This window comes from Poecile atricapillus, chromosome 1 (assembly GCF_030490865.1).
Source record: "Poecile atricapillus isolate bPoeAtr1 chromosome 1, bPoeAtr1.hap1, whole genome shotgun sequence".
NCBI classification, from domain to species: Eukaryota; Metazoa; Chordata; class Aves; order Passeriformes; family Paridae; genus Poecile; species Poecile atricapillus.
The window spans coordinates 50360737-50376113 of record NC_081249.1 but is presented as its reverse complement, the minus strand read 5'-3'; the positions used below and the strand labels follow the sequence as shown (position 1 = coordinate 50376113).

The following is a 15377-nucleotide window of genomic DNA, read 5'->3' as shown; positions in this document are numbered from 1 at the left end:
AATGCAAGATGAGATTAGTACATCGAGTACACTCATGGCCAATACTACATGTAAGTTTGAATATAACAACTTCTCATCAAGACCCCTGAAATGTCCCATAAAACACATTCAATTTTAACAGCATGACACGGGTTTTCTCACTGGCTAATTTAGCACTGGCCATTTTTCTAGACTACACATCTTTCATCATGCCTGCTGCAATGTCAATATAAAGCAGTTATCAGTTGACTAATGAAGGTTTTTGATTTGATGTTATTTTTCTTTTTCCCTGAAGTAATAAAACCAATTTCCAGCATGACTATGAAACAGTTCAGTTAGTTGTATTTTGGCATGGGAATTCATTTCAGCCAACTCACAGCCTGGCACGTATCTGTGCTTCCTCTGTATTCGGCAGCGAAAGAGAAGTACCTTTGCAAGCCAATCCCTGGGTATACCTGAAGAGGGAATAATATGCCCCAGAGGTGCCAATCCCTCTGCTCTGACTACCCAGAGATCCCAGACAGATAGCACAGCCTTGACACCCAGCTGCCAGGGAACCACGGCTGGAGATATGGATCCTACAATTACAGCAGGTAGACAAACTCCTTTTGTGCTGGTGGAGAGATACATATGCTTAAACTGGGATTTACCTAAACTCTCTCAAGCCTTTAGTGCCTACTTCTGAGCACTTAAGTGCGCACAGCCTGAGATTCAGCGGTGTTGACTATCTAACACTGATTTGGGTACATTACCTGCAAGCGCTGGTCTGCCCCATGAGATCACTGAAGAACTACAGACGTCCGACAAATGTAATTCTCAGTGTCTTAAAATGTCAGGGCAGAAAAGAGTCTCTTCTGTTTCTGGGCTCACTTGGGTGTGACATTTCTGAGGATGTCCACATCTAGTTTGGTAACTCACACGATGATTGCTTATACTCCTGGGCTGGTCGCCAGTCTGGCAGGATAGAGGAGAGTGACCTCCCTGTGGTGTCAGCCGATAAATGGTATTTTTGTTTCAAACTAAACACTCTGCGGCTCTTCTCTGCTGGGCTCTCTGTCTTTGAATCTGTTACAGCCATGTAGTGCTCAAAGGGGGTAAAGGCAAGAAAAGAAACAACATGGAAATCCAGGCACGGAGAAGGAAAGGGACAGAGCAGGGTTAGATTGGGATAAAAGAGGTAAAACAAGAATGCCAGAAAAAGGTGACAGGGTAAGGGCATATAAAAGGTATTAGAAGAGTAGGGATGGAAGACTACATTTAAGATGGGAAAGAAATGGGAAGAAGAAAAAAGAATTAAGACAAGACATGACAAAGAATGAGAGAGAAGAAGGCTTGTCTTAATGGGAAGATGTGAAGAAACCAGGAAAATTGGACTGGAAGGAAATGTAATGAAATTTCCAGATCACCAGAATATTTCTGTTATTTAAGGAAGGGACTCGAACCTCATAGAAATTGTTTTAGTAGGGGATATTAGGATAAAGCCTTGTTCAGAACTCCTCACAACAAAAGTCCTACCAGCCAAAAGACATATTGGAAAGAGTGATGGAGATGCAGCCTCAACTGAAATGGAGAAGCCTTCACTTAATTTTCTAAAATAATATCTTATACTCTTAAGAGTACATCAGATCACAGAAAGCACCAGCAGATTCTCAGCAAAGAAGAACATTGTCCTACATGCTGGATAAACACCATCTTTCCTCCAGGGAGTTACAGGAATGCTGAAGTCCATTAAGAGCAGAGAAATCAATAAATTTAATTTAAGCAAATCAGAATCAGATTAAGGAGTAGCACTGAAGCTCAGAGTGTTCTGTCCACTGCCTTTCTAGCTATCCAATCAATCCCCTTTTAGACTTGCTCTCGGTAACTTAAAATTGTTGCTCCTGAGTTTACCCACAATAAAATTACAACTATTACATATCACTGCTTCAGCAACCCTTACATGCCTGTCATACAGCCTAGTAACAGCCCATAAAGTTAACAAGGACATCAGGTACTGACTGAGTGTTAAGTTTGGTCATCCCTGAATGGGACCCAGCTCCTCTAGGCACCTCTCTTGCATCTCTGCTGTAGGGATCTAGTGCGACCGATTCTCATACAGTGATGACTTCACTCTCCAGTATGGGGTAGGTGCCTCTGAAAGCCTCCAGAAAGACATACTGAGGACTTGAGTTCACTCTTGAATTGAACTGAAGGATTTCATGAGCTCCTGGCATCCAAAGGCTACATCTGTAACAGCAAGTAGTTTCAAAAGAAACAGGTTTGTAGAGTGAGAAAGATGCTGATGAAGATTCATGACCACACTGTATTGCTCTTGAGGGTTTTCTCTGGACTAGATCTGGTTGGTCCCAAGTAATGACCACACTTTGTTAAAGCACAGCAAGTAGGTCCCTAGAGGCCACTTTTTCTGTTGAGTTTCATCTGAGAAGAGTCTGGTTGATGCTGACATCAGTCTTGTGCTGCCAGGAGGGGATGACAGGGAAGTTCCATTCAAAAGTAAACTCCTGAGCAGCACCAGAATGCCAATGCACTGACAGACATCTCTGTTATTCAGTTACAGGCCTTTGGCTCTTAGTGTAGGATGACAAGCTCACTATGCCCTAAATTGGACAGAAAGGCACCTGCTTGTCTTAACCACAGTGCACAGTGCCAGGAGATCTTACCTGTGTGCGTTCTCCGGTGAGCCTTCAGGTGGGAGCTTTTTGTGTATACTTTATTGCATCCCTCAAAGTCACATCGATGGATGCGCCGCTTCCTGGAGTCTGGAGACTCAGACCTCCTCTGACGCCTTGTGCTCTCAATACTGAACGGTGAAATTGAACTGAAAAACAGAACAGAAGCAAAAAAATTAAGCTGGAGAATGGTGTATACCCCAGGCCCCAAAAAATCAGCTGTAACAGAAGTGACTGTGCAGGGAAGTGACATAAACAATGAATTAACTACTTCCCTTTATACATTTTGACACAATTAGTGCTTGAACTGGAACATATTCTGCAGTATGAAATAACAGAAGTCTTGATTTAGAACTGTTTACTGCCCAGAAAACCCACCATGATCCTTGAAATACTGCTCCAATAATGAAGCAGCCAGACTTTATCTGAGCTCTATTTCTATTTGACATATGTCCAGGTACAAGCTCACTGAACTGTTTTCTAAACAAGTTTATATATAGCTTCTATAACTTCTCTTTGACAAGTTTAAATAGATAAAAAGCCTGAAACCTTTTATGAAAGAACATTTCCAGTACCCAGATCTGAACTATGGATCCCCGCATTAGGCCAAACACCTGTTGTTTGCTTGAATACAGACTGCTAACAGATGTGGATCACCCTGCAGCAGTGATTTTTTCATTTTCTCATTTGACAGTTTTCAATCTACCACGTGCAAGCCAATGAAATTTATTTTCTTTCAGACCACTGATCAATGTAGTTTATTAGAACAAGGCCAGAGAACAACCCGCACAGAAACACATAAATACTTATCAAAGGTACCCCATTTACAGCAATGTCCTATGGCCTATCAGTTACGCAAATTTTAAGCAATGAAAAATACAGCATTGAAGTAATGTTGCATGAGTTTCTAAGTGTGCTGGATCTAATACTTGAAGAAAGCCTTGCTACAGCAATGCATTTGACTTGATTAAAGAATTATCAAATGGGAAGGCCAAGATTCAAACTCTGATTGACTGCCAGTAATTGTACTACCCATCCATAAATCATTATTAACTGATCATCCTATCAACCTCACTACGATTATACTGCACAGCCATCACAGTCACCCACAGCTACATCAGCCTTTTTAGTTAAGTACTGGAACAACTCCATCCTTCATCAGGTTTCTGGGGCTTCCCAGATTTATTGAGACTCATGCTAAATGGGCTACAGATTCATTAGCCTGCTCTTTTAGACACTTAAGATCAATCTGAACAAAAAGAATGAACCTTTGGGGAAGCCATGGTACTAAGGCAGGCATTTGAAATGAGCACTGATGTTGATGCATCTGCTGGGAATAACCTCCGTTAACACTGACCTCCAAGCCCCTGTTATAGAGGAGATCCTGTACAGCTATAGCTGTTACGGCATACGCTGAACTCCTAGTGCTTTCCAGAGCTTGCTGAGTTCTATTTATATGGGGTTAAAACTTTGCATAAAGCATCTCACACCATTAGCACATGATTTCACTGATGTTCTATTCTCTGCATACAAATCTCTAAGCCTTGAATTAGTGGTAGCCCAAATAACACATTTTTATTTTTGTTTAAATATTTTCAGAGTACAATCCTAATTTGAAGCACTAATGGGGGACAAAAAAGTACTTTCTTTCTGAACAGTACTCTTTTAATACATATTCATGCTTCACCTGCAGGCAAGAGATTCTCCAGATTAACTATTTCTGCCTATAATATGATGCATGCAAACAGATGTGCAAAGAATTAGTGAAATGGAGGAAGAAGTGGACAGAGAGCTGTAGTAACAACATTAGCTGACAAAAAGTTGTCCCCAAGAGAGAAAGAAACACTAGCACTTTAACCATATGACTGGAATACAGATATGTCTAGCTCTCACAAAAATGGCTTAGGAATTGCATTTAAGCATCTGAATCTCAGAACAAATAAAAGTCTTGGGTTATACAATTCACTGAGAATGGTTTCACCAGTCTAGCTGGGTTTTTTTAAACATCCCACCAGATGAAATAAAAGCAAATGTGTAAATCACATGTTAAAACTCAATACTGAACATATATCCAGTGCTCAAAATCAGGAAATCCTGATCTTTAAAAATAAGTATTTTTGCATCTCTTTTGCTGCAAGCAACTTATGAACTGTCTTAAAACCCTATTTTGTAACAGAGTGTTCAGATCCTGGATAGCACAGCCTATTTAAATAAGAGGAGGATCAAGCTTAAAATGCTGCTGCAATTTCCAGCCCCGAGACAAGAGTCAGCACCTCATAAAAAGCTATTTGTCACTTACGAGAAAGTGATCTCACTGCTGGGAACTGCTCTGTGCTTTCCCAGATATTTATACAGAAGAGAACAGCACAGAGCAGTGCCATGAAGGTGGCAAATGATCAATGCTGCTGCTTTTTAACTGGATTGCTCCTTCTTTCTGAAAAGTGTAGGACCCTACTTATCCCACAGGAGGGAAAATAACTGAGCAACCCAAAGAAGGTGACAAATATTGTCACCATCCTCTGAGAGCTTCACAGTCATCACTTGCTCAGCACAGCAAGTAGAAAAGCTACTGTCAGCTTGAACCAGCAAATACCACCTCACACCTTCCCCTTGCAGCCATGCAGCATAAATGACAAACTAACCAGCAGAGGCAAGTGAGAGTGTATGTCCAAGGTGATTTTCCTCTGCCACTTCAATTCCTGTGTCTCAGGGGGACCCCCAGTGCAGACATGTTCACTGGTGGGAAAGGATCCAGAATCTACCTGACACTACCAGCTTTGTTTCAGCCTTGCAAGAGTTGTGGGACTTTAAATAAGGATATGACCAAAGACCCTAAAAAAAGCACAAAGTGTTTTTTGAGCTTCCTCAGATTAGTCCCTCTCACAGTGACTTCCAGATGATTTGCTGATGTTCTTTCCCTTTGCCATAAAAAACAGTAAAGGAACACCTTCTTCTTTCTCAAGCAATTTCTATGAAATACCCTCACTGACCAAACAAACAGAAGGAAAGTCTTCAAAACAACATTTTGTGTCTTTTGAAGGCCATGGTCTGTGCCAGGTGTCTCTGGCCAGCGCAGGGTTCCCAAAACTACTGTTTGATGGCACCATGGTAGACAAAGACTTTGAAATGGATGTGTCAGGGAATTCACAGGCATTTATTTTTTCAACTAACTTACTTTGCCTTTTTCTTTAAAATGCATTTTAAAATTCTACAAAATTCACCACAAAAAAAACCCCAATGCTCCTCCTCTCCCAACCAAAACCCAAACAGACCATATTGTAGCAGCCTCTTTCAATTAAAAAATTTAAGTATCAAAATTCGAAAATTTAAGCATCCCCCAGCAACTGCACAGAGGGAAGACTTGGAAACCTGTCATCAGCCAAGAGCTACCATGGTACCCTGAGGAGGAGCTGCCAAGTCTTCTGTAAATGGCCAGGATCTCAGGCAGCTTTTAAGGCTCAAGGTGGGTTTTTGCAGTAGGACTGATGCCACACTTAACAGCTCAGCAGGATGTATTAAATTACTGTTGAAACATGAAGCTTGAATGATAAATTAAAGAAGAAAACTGGGTTCTGACCTGTCAGCTTGATCTTTATTTATTTTCAGTTTGTTATTTCTAAAAGCAGTGTAATTTCTTTGTTAGTGTAGAAATTGTTACACCTAATGGGAACCCTGGGAGACTGCTGGCTACCTCCATGAGCTGCTGCAACTCCTGTAGTCAGTATGGTTGGTAGGGTGAAATGAATAAAACCAATGTGAGCATTTAGGGTGATTTATAAAAATACAGCTGTGTTACTTCCAGTTAGAAGTGAAAACATGCATCTTTGCAGCTCACACATGGCCAAGTTCTTGTCTGTCAGATACAAAGTCACAAAATGTAACACCGACTGGGACTTCACCACTAGATGGCCATCAAGTTCTGCTGAACCTGATCCGTGCTGCATGAGATACGGCCCTGGTTGCAGAATTATTTTTCCTTTCTATGAATGCTGCCCATGACCTCCTAGGTGTTTTGCCTCTGTTCTGTGTGGACTGTGAACAGCCCTTGGCAGAGGCAGTAACACTGTTAAAAAACTACTTGTAATGGGTGTCTTTATACTGATCCTGTGTTTTCTGAGCAGTATGCAGAGCAGAGCTGCCTGGGAAGCACAGTTTGTTTATTAAAGCCTTGAACAGCGCTCAAGTGCTCTCACCCCGGGGCAAATACACAGAGTTACCTTTGGCTACCCAAGCATGAGCTCCTGGGTGCTGCTGGCATCCCAGCGAGCTGGCCAAGGGCTGGCTGACACGGCCAGCAAGGAGCCAGGGACGTGCAGCGAGCCATGCTTTGCTCTTTGCTCTACAAACCCAAACAGTGTCCCAGTGTTGCATCTTCATCCTTGTGACTGCCATTTCTACTTTTCCTTGGCCCCTCCACTATGAGCTCAGACTCTTTGGCTACACATCCTGCCTGCCTCCAAAGACCTCATGGAAAACACATTGGTCCAGGGCTAACATGTCACACCAGTTTGTGCCCAACATCCCTGTTGCCTTACCTAAGTCTCTCCTCTACAACAATCAGGTCACGTTGCCAGGGCTTTGCGGGCCCTGTATTTGATTGAGAGACTTGTGGCTGCACCCTAATAACAGCCCATGGCTGCTAAAAACAGATGCTCTCTTCCCTTTGGGGTGAGACCCAGGATGTATCAGCCATGTCTCTCCACTATGGCTACTACAGAAAGAAAAACCAGATGGGGCTCAGGCCCGTGCAGTATCCGCTCAGCCTGGATGAAGGGGCTCAGCAGGCCTGACCGTGTAACACAAATTGTGGTCCTCTTGTGCTTCTCAGCCCCTGGGTGCTGGAGTACGGGATTTGGCTGAGATGGCGCATCAGGACAGTCCCACTCCAGCTGCTTTCAGCTGTATTGACACTGGCACCCACCTGATTCTGCAGCAAGCCAGTGCAGGATGCACAATGATGAAAAGAAAATTCTACCATAAAAAATCTGAGAAGCTTTTGGTAGTTTGCCTTCCTAAGTAGGAGAGTCTGCCAAGTACCTGCACTGACATCCACTGGCAGAGGATGGGAACTTGTGGCCATGGGTTAGGGAAGTGTCATCACCCCTTTTAGTGGCAACCAGCTGTGATTACCACAGCTTCTATCTAAATTTAGAATATGTGTGAAGAAATCAAGAACATGGACATAAGCAATCAACACCAGGACCAACTGGAAAATCCAGCTTCTGCTCCACAGAAAAGTTGCTTCTTGTAATGTTTGAGTATAAAAGACACAGAGAAATAACTACTTAAATAGATATGCTGAAAACAAAAATTGGGAGATATGACCATGTCAAATAACTATGAGCTGACGATATGCTTTGGCAACACATGCCAGAACTACTCATATCCCACCCACCCACAGTTCAGTTTTGGACAGATATTTACAGGTTTTATGTTTTTAAAGGGGAAAAGATGTCATTATACAATACTCAAATATTCAAACAGTGTATAAATACAGCAATGTGAATCTTCACTTTATGAGACATGCAAAGCTTCTGGGTCAACCTGTAAGTTATAGTAATTGAAAGTACAGGCAAATTAAATAAAAGCAGAAAGCTAGAGTACAACATGCCTGCATTCAGGTGGTAATGAGAAGTTGAAGAAAATCCTTGGATCTCTAGCATTTGCTCAGTGTTCAAAGGGAACCAAGGGCTTCAGAAAGAAGCATCATGAGTTTTGGCTGCTTAACATTTATAGAAACTAGAGCTGTTAAGTGACTAACTACAGACATATTTTTTTTAAATCCTAGCCTTTGGATTGTGGGATGGCACCCTGTGAGCACATTGAACAGCATGCTCACACACCCCCATTGCAGCTGCCACTCCTCCTTTAGTTCTCAGAGCAGCTCCCCACCAAGGTCCCTCAGAAGCAGGGATGACCATGGTCCCAACACCTTTGCTGGGCTCCTCTGGCACTTTTCTGAATGAACAAATCCACAGCAGCACACCATTCATTCATGGAGATGATGTCACTTAAGACAATGTACCTTCTATTAGTTAAGACCTTAAGTTTCACACCCTAACAGACATGTGAGTACTATGTGTTTTTTTTGAAAATGGCTTTGAATCACATTTCCCAGATTCCAGTTCTCAATTACTTTATTTTGTAGCAGTTTTTCACATAACGTAATTTCATTTTCTGGTAGGTTATGTAATGTTACCATCCCATTCAGGATAGTGATAACACTACACACTACAACGTGAAGAAATATGAAACAGATTATTTCTCATTACAGTTTATAAAACTCCTCCTCACAGTCAGATGCCAAAATCCTACTATATAAGAACACAGTAGGTTTTTTGTTGTAAGATGCTTAAATATCAGTGTTGTCTCCTGATAAAATCTTCTCTCACTCAAATATTTACTTTTAAAAAAAATACAAAGTTGCTACTGCCTCCTGTTCATAAACAGATGCGCATGCGTATATACATATGTATTTTTTTCTCCTCTTAGATTCTAATTAATGTTTCATGAAAGGCAAACAGCTGCCTTAGGAATGTTAGACATTAAAACATATCAAGCAGTACTTAAGGCGATCATAAAAGGAAAATATGTGCTACTCTTTTATTAGCAGTCGTTACTTCGATCACTGTACTTTAAGGTGATGATATGCTGGAAATTATACTTTTTGTCAAGAAGGAAAGAAGGAATTTGGCAGCATACACAAACAGCACACATATTAAATGGGACAATTACATGGATAAACAAGACAGAGATAAAAGATGGTTCGAATACATTTGGTTGAGAAAGTGCCTGAGCTGGAGTGAAATTGCACTAGGAGCAGATGGGCAGATGGGAGTAGGAGCACAGTAAGTTTCTCCTGTTATGCACTGTTCTAGGTGTCCACTGCTGGCTGCTGCCAGAGGCAGTGCCCTGGTAAAGAGGATCCTCTGCTCCAGCTCCATATGGTCATTCCCATCTGTTATATCCCTGACCTGGGCAGTCAGCAAACTGCACATCTTTGATCTTGACTTCATCTGCAGCATTTACTGTTGAAACCAGTTACAGGTACTTGAACTGATGAGCTGCCTTGCAAAACCCAAGTGTGTCACAACATTGTTCTGGCTGGGGTGGGAGTGTATTCAACTATACAAGGAACAAACTTCTGGCAAAAGGAAAGAACCTACTAAGAAAAGCACTAATTTAAACCATGGCACACCTTACCAAAACTATTAATCACTTCTGTTATCAGCTGTGTTAAGCTGGAACATGAGGTATTTGATCCTCCTGATCTATATTCGTGCTGTAGGATCCAGAAGCACTTTCCAGCTCTTTCACTTTGGTGTTCTGAGGTGCATCTCGGCTCCACAGTGGGCTGAGACCCAAATACACACCCTATTATCCTCTTTCACACTGTTCCTCTGTTCTGGGTTTTTAAGGAAAGGAAGCTGGGCCAGTAAGCATCTATGAGGTGCTCCAGCATGCCCCCCAGACCTGCTGACTGGAGGACTGTAAGGCACTTCTGACTGAGAAAACCCATTCAATCAAATCTATGATGAACTCTGAAATGTCACAAGAAAAAAACAAAAACACCACCAAAGCCTTTCCATCTATTTAACCCTTATTAATTGACAAAGTTTTACCCTAGAGAGATACTGTGTACAAAAGCAAAGGAATTACATGCTAACTACTTTGCACCTAGACATTGACTACATCATTAAAATGTTTCTTCCTGGTTTTGAGAAAATCCGTGGCTGTATGACAACTTGCACTACTACATCCAGCAGTAGCCAAACCTGAACAACATCAACTCCCAGACCAGCCCTACTGAATTACTAAGATGCTCCTTAACAAGGATGAATTTCATGTTTCTCCTAACATGCCAGGGCATACAGAGTTTGTTTCTACCTGTAAAGGTTTTAGAAACATTTGACAGGAAGGCTATCATGTTTTACACACAGACTTAACATTTTCAGTAATACTAAATGTAATTCCATTTCACTGCTCTGCCTTTCCCTCGGTTTGGACAGATGGACTCATATTAAGTGAGACACCTGTCCTTAGATTTTGTCAGAGATTCTGAGGTCACACATGACAGCAATTTACATATGTTTATAAATATTTCTTCTAACATGTGCATGTTATAGAGGATGCACAGCTGCAATACGGACCCTTCCAGCTCATCAGGATGGCTGAACACAATGCAATACTCTGGATGTTGAAGCCCATGTTAACACCCTTTTTGTAACATGGGTGTATTATCATGGAATAAAGGCTAACATTAAAACACATTTGTGGAAGAGCTATAAATTTTCTGCTCAGCAAGGTTCTTCAGAGGTAGACCAAGTTGTTCATATCTTGTCCTGTTTAAGGCTGAAAATGTTCAAAGACAGAAAAAAAAAAAAGCAAGCATTTATCTGGGCAATGAGTTCCAGTGCTCAGCCATACTCATATTCTAAATAGTTCCTACAAAGTGCATACGTGATAAATACATGTATTTACACATTATAATGAAAGACTACTAAGTGACCATGAGCTAACATAAACCTTCACTTAGAAAAATCTCCAAAATTAGCTTCCTTTGCTTTAGCCTGATGTTTTTCTGAACTGGAGTGAAAATTCATAAAAAAAGGAAACCTCAAGCAATGGGGAAACATATCTTCACAATGAGCTTGCAAGTGAACTAAAGGGTCTGTTCTTTGGATCTGAAGACAAAGCATTGTTTATCTTCCTGAAAGCAGGAATAATTCCTGAAATCTTGTGTGCCACACGTGTTTAATGCATGCTAGTTCAGGCCTGGGAGCTGAACCTGGACTAGCAGAGAAAAAGCATCTTATTTTGTCCCCTGGTTTCAGAGCTGGCAGAACAGCAGTGATCATTCACAGGATCTCCAGCACCAGCCACACTAACTCTCCCTCCAAACGAAGGCTGCGTCAATGCCCAGTCTGTTCTTTCTTTTTTGCTTCTTTCTAAACAGAGCAGAAAATTGGGTAACTGAGCACCTACAGCTCAGCTCTGAGATCACAGGGCCCTGCTTTTTACCTCTCTTGTTTTTGATTCATACTTTTTCTTCACACTTTTCTGGCAACACATATTGCAAACAAGCCTTGTCAATACTGGTAATCTCAGCAGAAATTTTTTTTAAAAGGAAAATAAAAATGACTGTGTTGCAGACATAGGATGAGCTGAAATTTTCATCATGGAGAAAAGATGAGTGTGTGCATATATACATGGCTTTCACCTTTGTTCCAGTTATTTGTTCAAAGAGCACAGAGCCTCCTTTCTAGTGCAGGACTCCCTGAATTCTATCTTGCTTTTACTTTCTTCTCCTATCTCTAATTCTGATTCTATCTATTCTAATTCTAATTCTATTTCTAATTCTGATTCTTCACACTGTACAACACTGTAGTCAGTCTCAGTGACTGTACATCCACCTCCTCTTGCTGGTCAGAGTAATAAATGTGGAACTGATCACTGCAATGGTGATTAAAAATTCTCTGTTCTGTATCCTTAGCTGATAAAATTGCCACTAACATCTTGCCAAGTCAGTGATATTAAATGAGGACATTGTTTCCACCGGGACTGAAGCTCATGTGAATGACCTTTACTTTCTTCCTGTTCAGAAGGGTTATTATTGATAAGTTAAATATTTGATTACCCTAGATACCTATGTGTAATGCAATTAAGGGTGGTCATCTGTCATACTCTGTGTCATTAAGCACATTTTGTTAACTACTAAATGGTTGACCACACTGAAGTGTACATCCTGGTGTTTATAAATATATATGTATATTTTTGTGTGAAAACAGCCTGCCAGCCCCAACAGAAAGCCATCTCAGAAGACTAGGTTTTATATGCCCCATAGCCCTTTTAAAGCTCCTTTGTGAGAGTATATACTGCCAAGTATTCATCTGTAACTGAGATAACTATCATACCTATTTCATCTGTCTAGGAAAAAAGGGACTAAATAATTTAATTCATTTGGGGGACAAAAAAGTTACTGAGTGCAAGATCATACTTCAGGGATTTGGGTTTCTTTTCCTAACATACTTTCTAATCAATAAATTCTGAGATTTATAGTTTTGCTTGCTTTGTTCTTCCAGAGCACCCTCTCCCATTGAAAGGGATTTTTTATAAAAGAACAAGAGAAAAACATCCTATAAACCTAAACAGTACCCCTCAGGGGCCATGCAGATTATGTTACTAAGCATTTTTGTTAACAAGGAATCCTGATGTATGTATTTCGTACAAGAAGTCAGCTTTTCTCTTTAATATACTACCTTGTACCTGGCTTTACAGCCATGCATATCAATAATGTATGTATTCCTTCATTTGGATTACAAGATCCTTGCCACATCTTTATGGTTGTTTTGTGTTTGCAAAACCAAGTACAGCAAGGTCCCAATACATGAACAGAGTACTGATACACTATTGCAATATGAAGAAAAAACACTACCTCTCCTTGCAGCTGTGGTTTTCCACACCTATTTATAGCAGTAGTTTCACCTGAAGCAATGTTCTGGGCTTCACCAGTCCCAGCTTCTCATAGTCCTTTCCCAAGGACTGCCACTTCTTTTCTCTTCCTTAATTTCTCCCCTCTTCCCCCAGACTTGTTTCCAATTCCCCTGCTGGGCACTGTCTCATACAAGGCTAGGTTTTGTCACCGAGTGTCATAGTTCGCAGAGGTAGAAATTTACACAGTTGTAGTTTCTGTATTTGCAAGTATTTGGAAGATTTCTGGTGGCTTCATCTGCACCCTGGGATAGAAAGTTCCCTTGAAAGGTGCAGAAACCACTCAGACACACAGCTCCTGAGAGAGGAACTCATGACTACATGAGCTGGAAGAGTTACTGCATCTTTTTACTGGCCTTGCACAGATCTCCTGCATCATGTGGGCAACATTCCTTTTCTTCTCTCCATTATTAAAATCATTCTGATTTCCACACAGCAAATAGTCAGTCTGCAGTAAGTAGAGTTTTTCCATTTGTAATTAATTATGCAGCAGAGCACTAATGTATTTTTCACAGATACAAAAAAGCCAAATTTCAACAATTCTTTGTTTATCATTACACCAGCTCAGCAGCCACAAAGATAACCAGCTTGGACACAGGCCTCAAAGTCTGGCAAAGCTCCCATTCTCTTCAGTGGAGTCAAACATAGGATTTCCCAACAGAAGGAGGAAACCAGAGTATTGTTTTCATGAATGGGTCCTCTTAACACTTTCTCACCAAGGCAGAATTGCATTTAGGCTCTCAAGTCTTGTGAGCAAGGCAAGGTTTGATTAAGATCAAAATTTCTTCTGTAAGCAGGCATATGGCCACAGGGTACATTTTGTACTAGGAAATACATCTTTAATACATCTGCTCGTCACAGAAATTGTTCCAGTTGCACTCAAAGTCTATTTTTCCTGATAAATACACCGTAACACTTTTCCAAGAGCACTGATTAGGCTGGTAGCCAAGCAACTCCACTCCTCTGGACTTCACTGGGTCAAGGTGGCTTCATGGGCTTGCTCTCATGGTCATCCTCCTGAAAAACTAGGTGGGCCCTCACTGTGGCTATTCTCTTGTCAAGGAAAACCACAAACATCTTTAAGATGACAATAATCTTCTTTATTAAGGCAAGAACAATATCCTGATGGATTTTTGCCATCAAAATAAAGGTCAAGATTGCAAAACATGCTCCACCCGTGCTAAAACAAAAAAACTGAACTGAGGACTTGGGTGTTTATATTCACTATTACTTTGCATGTGAATTTATGCAGAGATTTAAACTGGGTAAGATTCAAATTAAGTTGCCTCTTCAGGTTTTTTTGAAATGTAACATAATGCATTCTGCTGGCAAGAAATGTTTTCCTACTGGTAAATGGGTGTATATCTCCCCTTGGGATGCTAAGTATTCAACTATTTGACAGAAAGAATTCTGCTGTTTTCAACAGACATTTCATGCTCTGTTCAGGAAATGATAAAAATATACAAAGTTGAACAAGCTTTGCAACCATCAGATTTTTAACCTGGCCCTTCCCTACACACTAGCAACAGGGAAAATTCTATGCTGGTAGGCTTTATGAAATCAATTTTATTTCATTTCATCCCACAAGAATTAGTTAGGTTCATCACTCAGAAACAATGCAACAAAAGAAAGAGAATTCACAGTCATATAGTACAGTAGTTAAACGAACATTTTTTTAACAGAAGGTTAAATTTTTCAGGTTAGCAAACTTTTTCCTTTGATTTGAAATTGTCTCAGGGACGAGGGAAGGAACCAAGTTTCAATCTATGCAGAAAAATCATCTTGTCATCAGAAGAATTTCTTGCAGACACCTTAGTAATGGAGATCAGACATCCTTCCAAGAGTTTCTCAGATGGGCAGAGAAAAACCTTTTGATGCTCCTTGTCCTATTTAGTGCTACATAATATCAATACTTGATATATTTATTATTTACACTACCATCATTATAATTTATTTTCACACCTGGAAGTACACTCAAATTACAAACAAAACCTTGCAAAGAAGCAAAGGAAATCTGCTCTCCCAGAAGCTGTGATATCCCTCCCAACTGCATCTCCTACAATGCTGAGAATCAAGGGATGATAACAATGGGACACTCCATTCACCCTGCTAATTTATGCGTGTTGCTCATTAGCGCAGGTCAACAGATCTGGGTGGCTGGAAGACAGTGCTCTGAATTTCAAGTATCTTAACTGTGCAGTCAGTATCTTAACTGTGCAGTCAGCAGCACCAGTCTAG

The 15377-nt window shown here is 40.8% G+C and overlaps 1 protein-coding gene across 5 annotated transcripts in view; it reads right to left on the bottom strand.

Annotated features, from left to right (window-relative positions):
- Positions 1–15377, bottom strand: part of KLF12 (KLF transcription factor 12) — a 235166-nt gene that overhangs the window by 22241 nt on the left and 197548 nt on the right. For all 5 annotated transcript variants that reach the window (XM_058835439.1, XM_058835447.1, XM_058835473.1 and 2 more), the window contains one exon: positions 2640–2797. In XM_058835439.1, coding sequence (XP_058691422.1) covers positions 2640–2797 — 158 coding nt within the window. The remainder of the gene's footprint in view (positions 1–2639; positions 2798–15377) is intronic.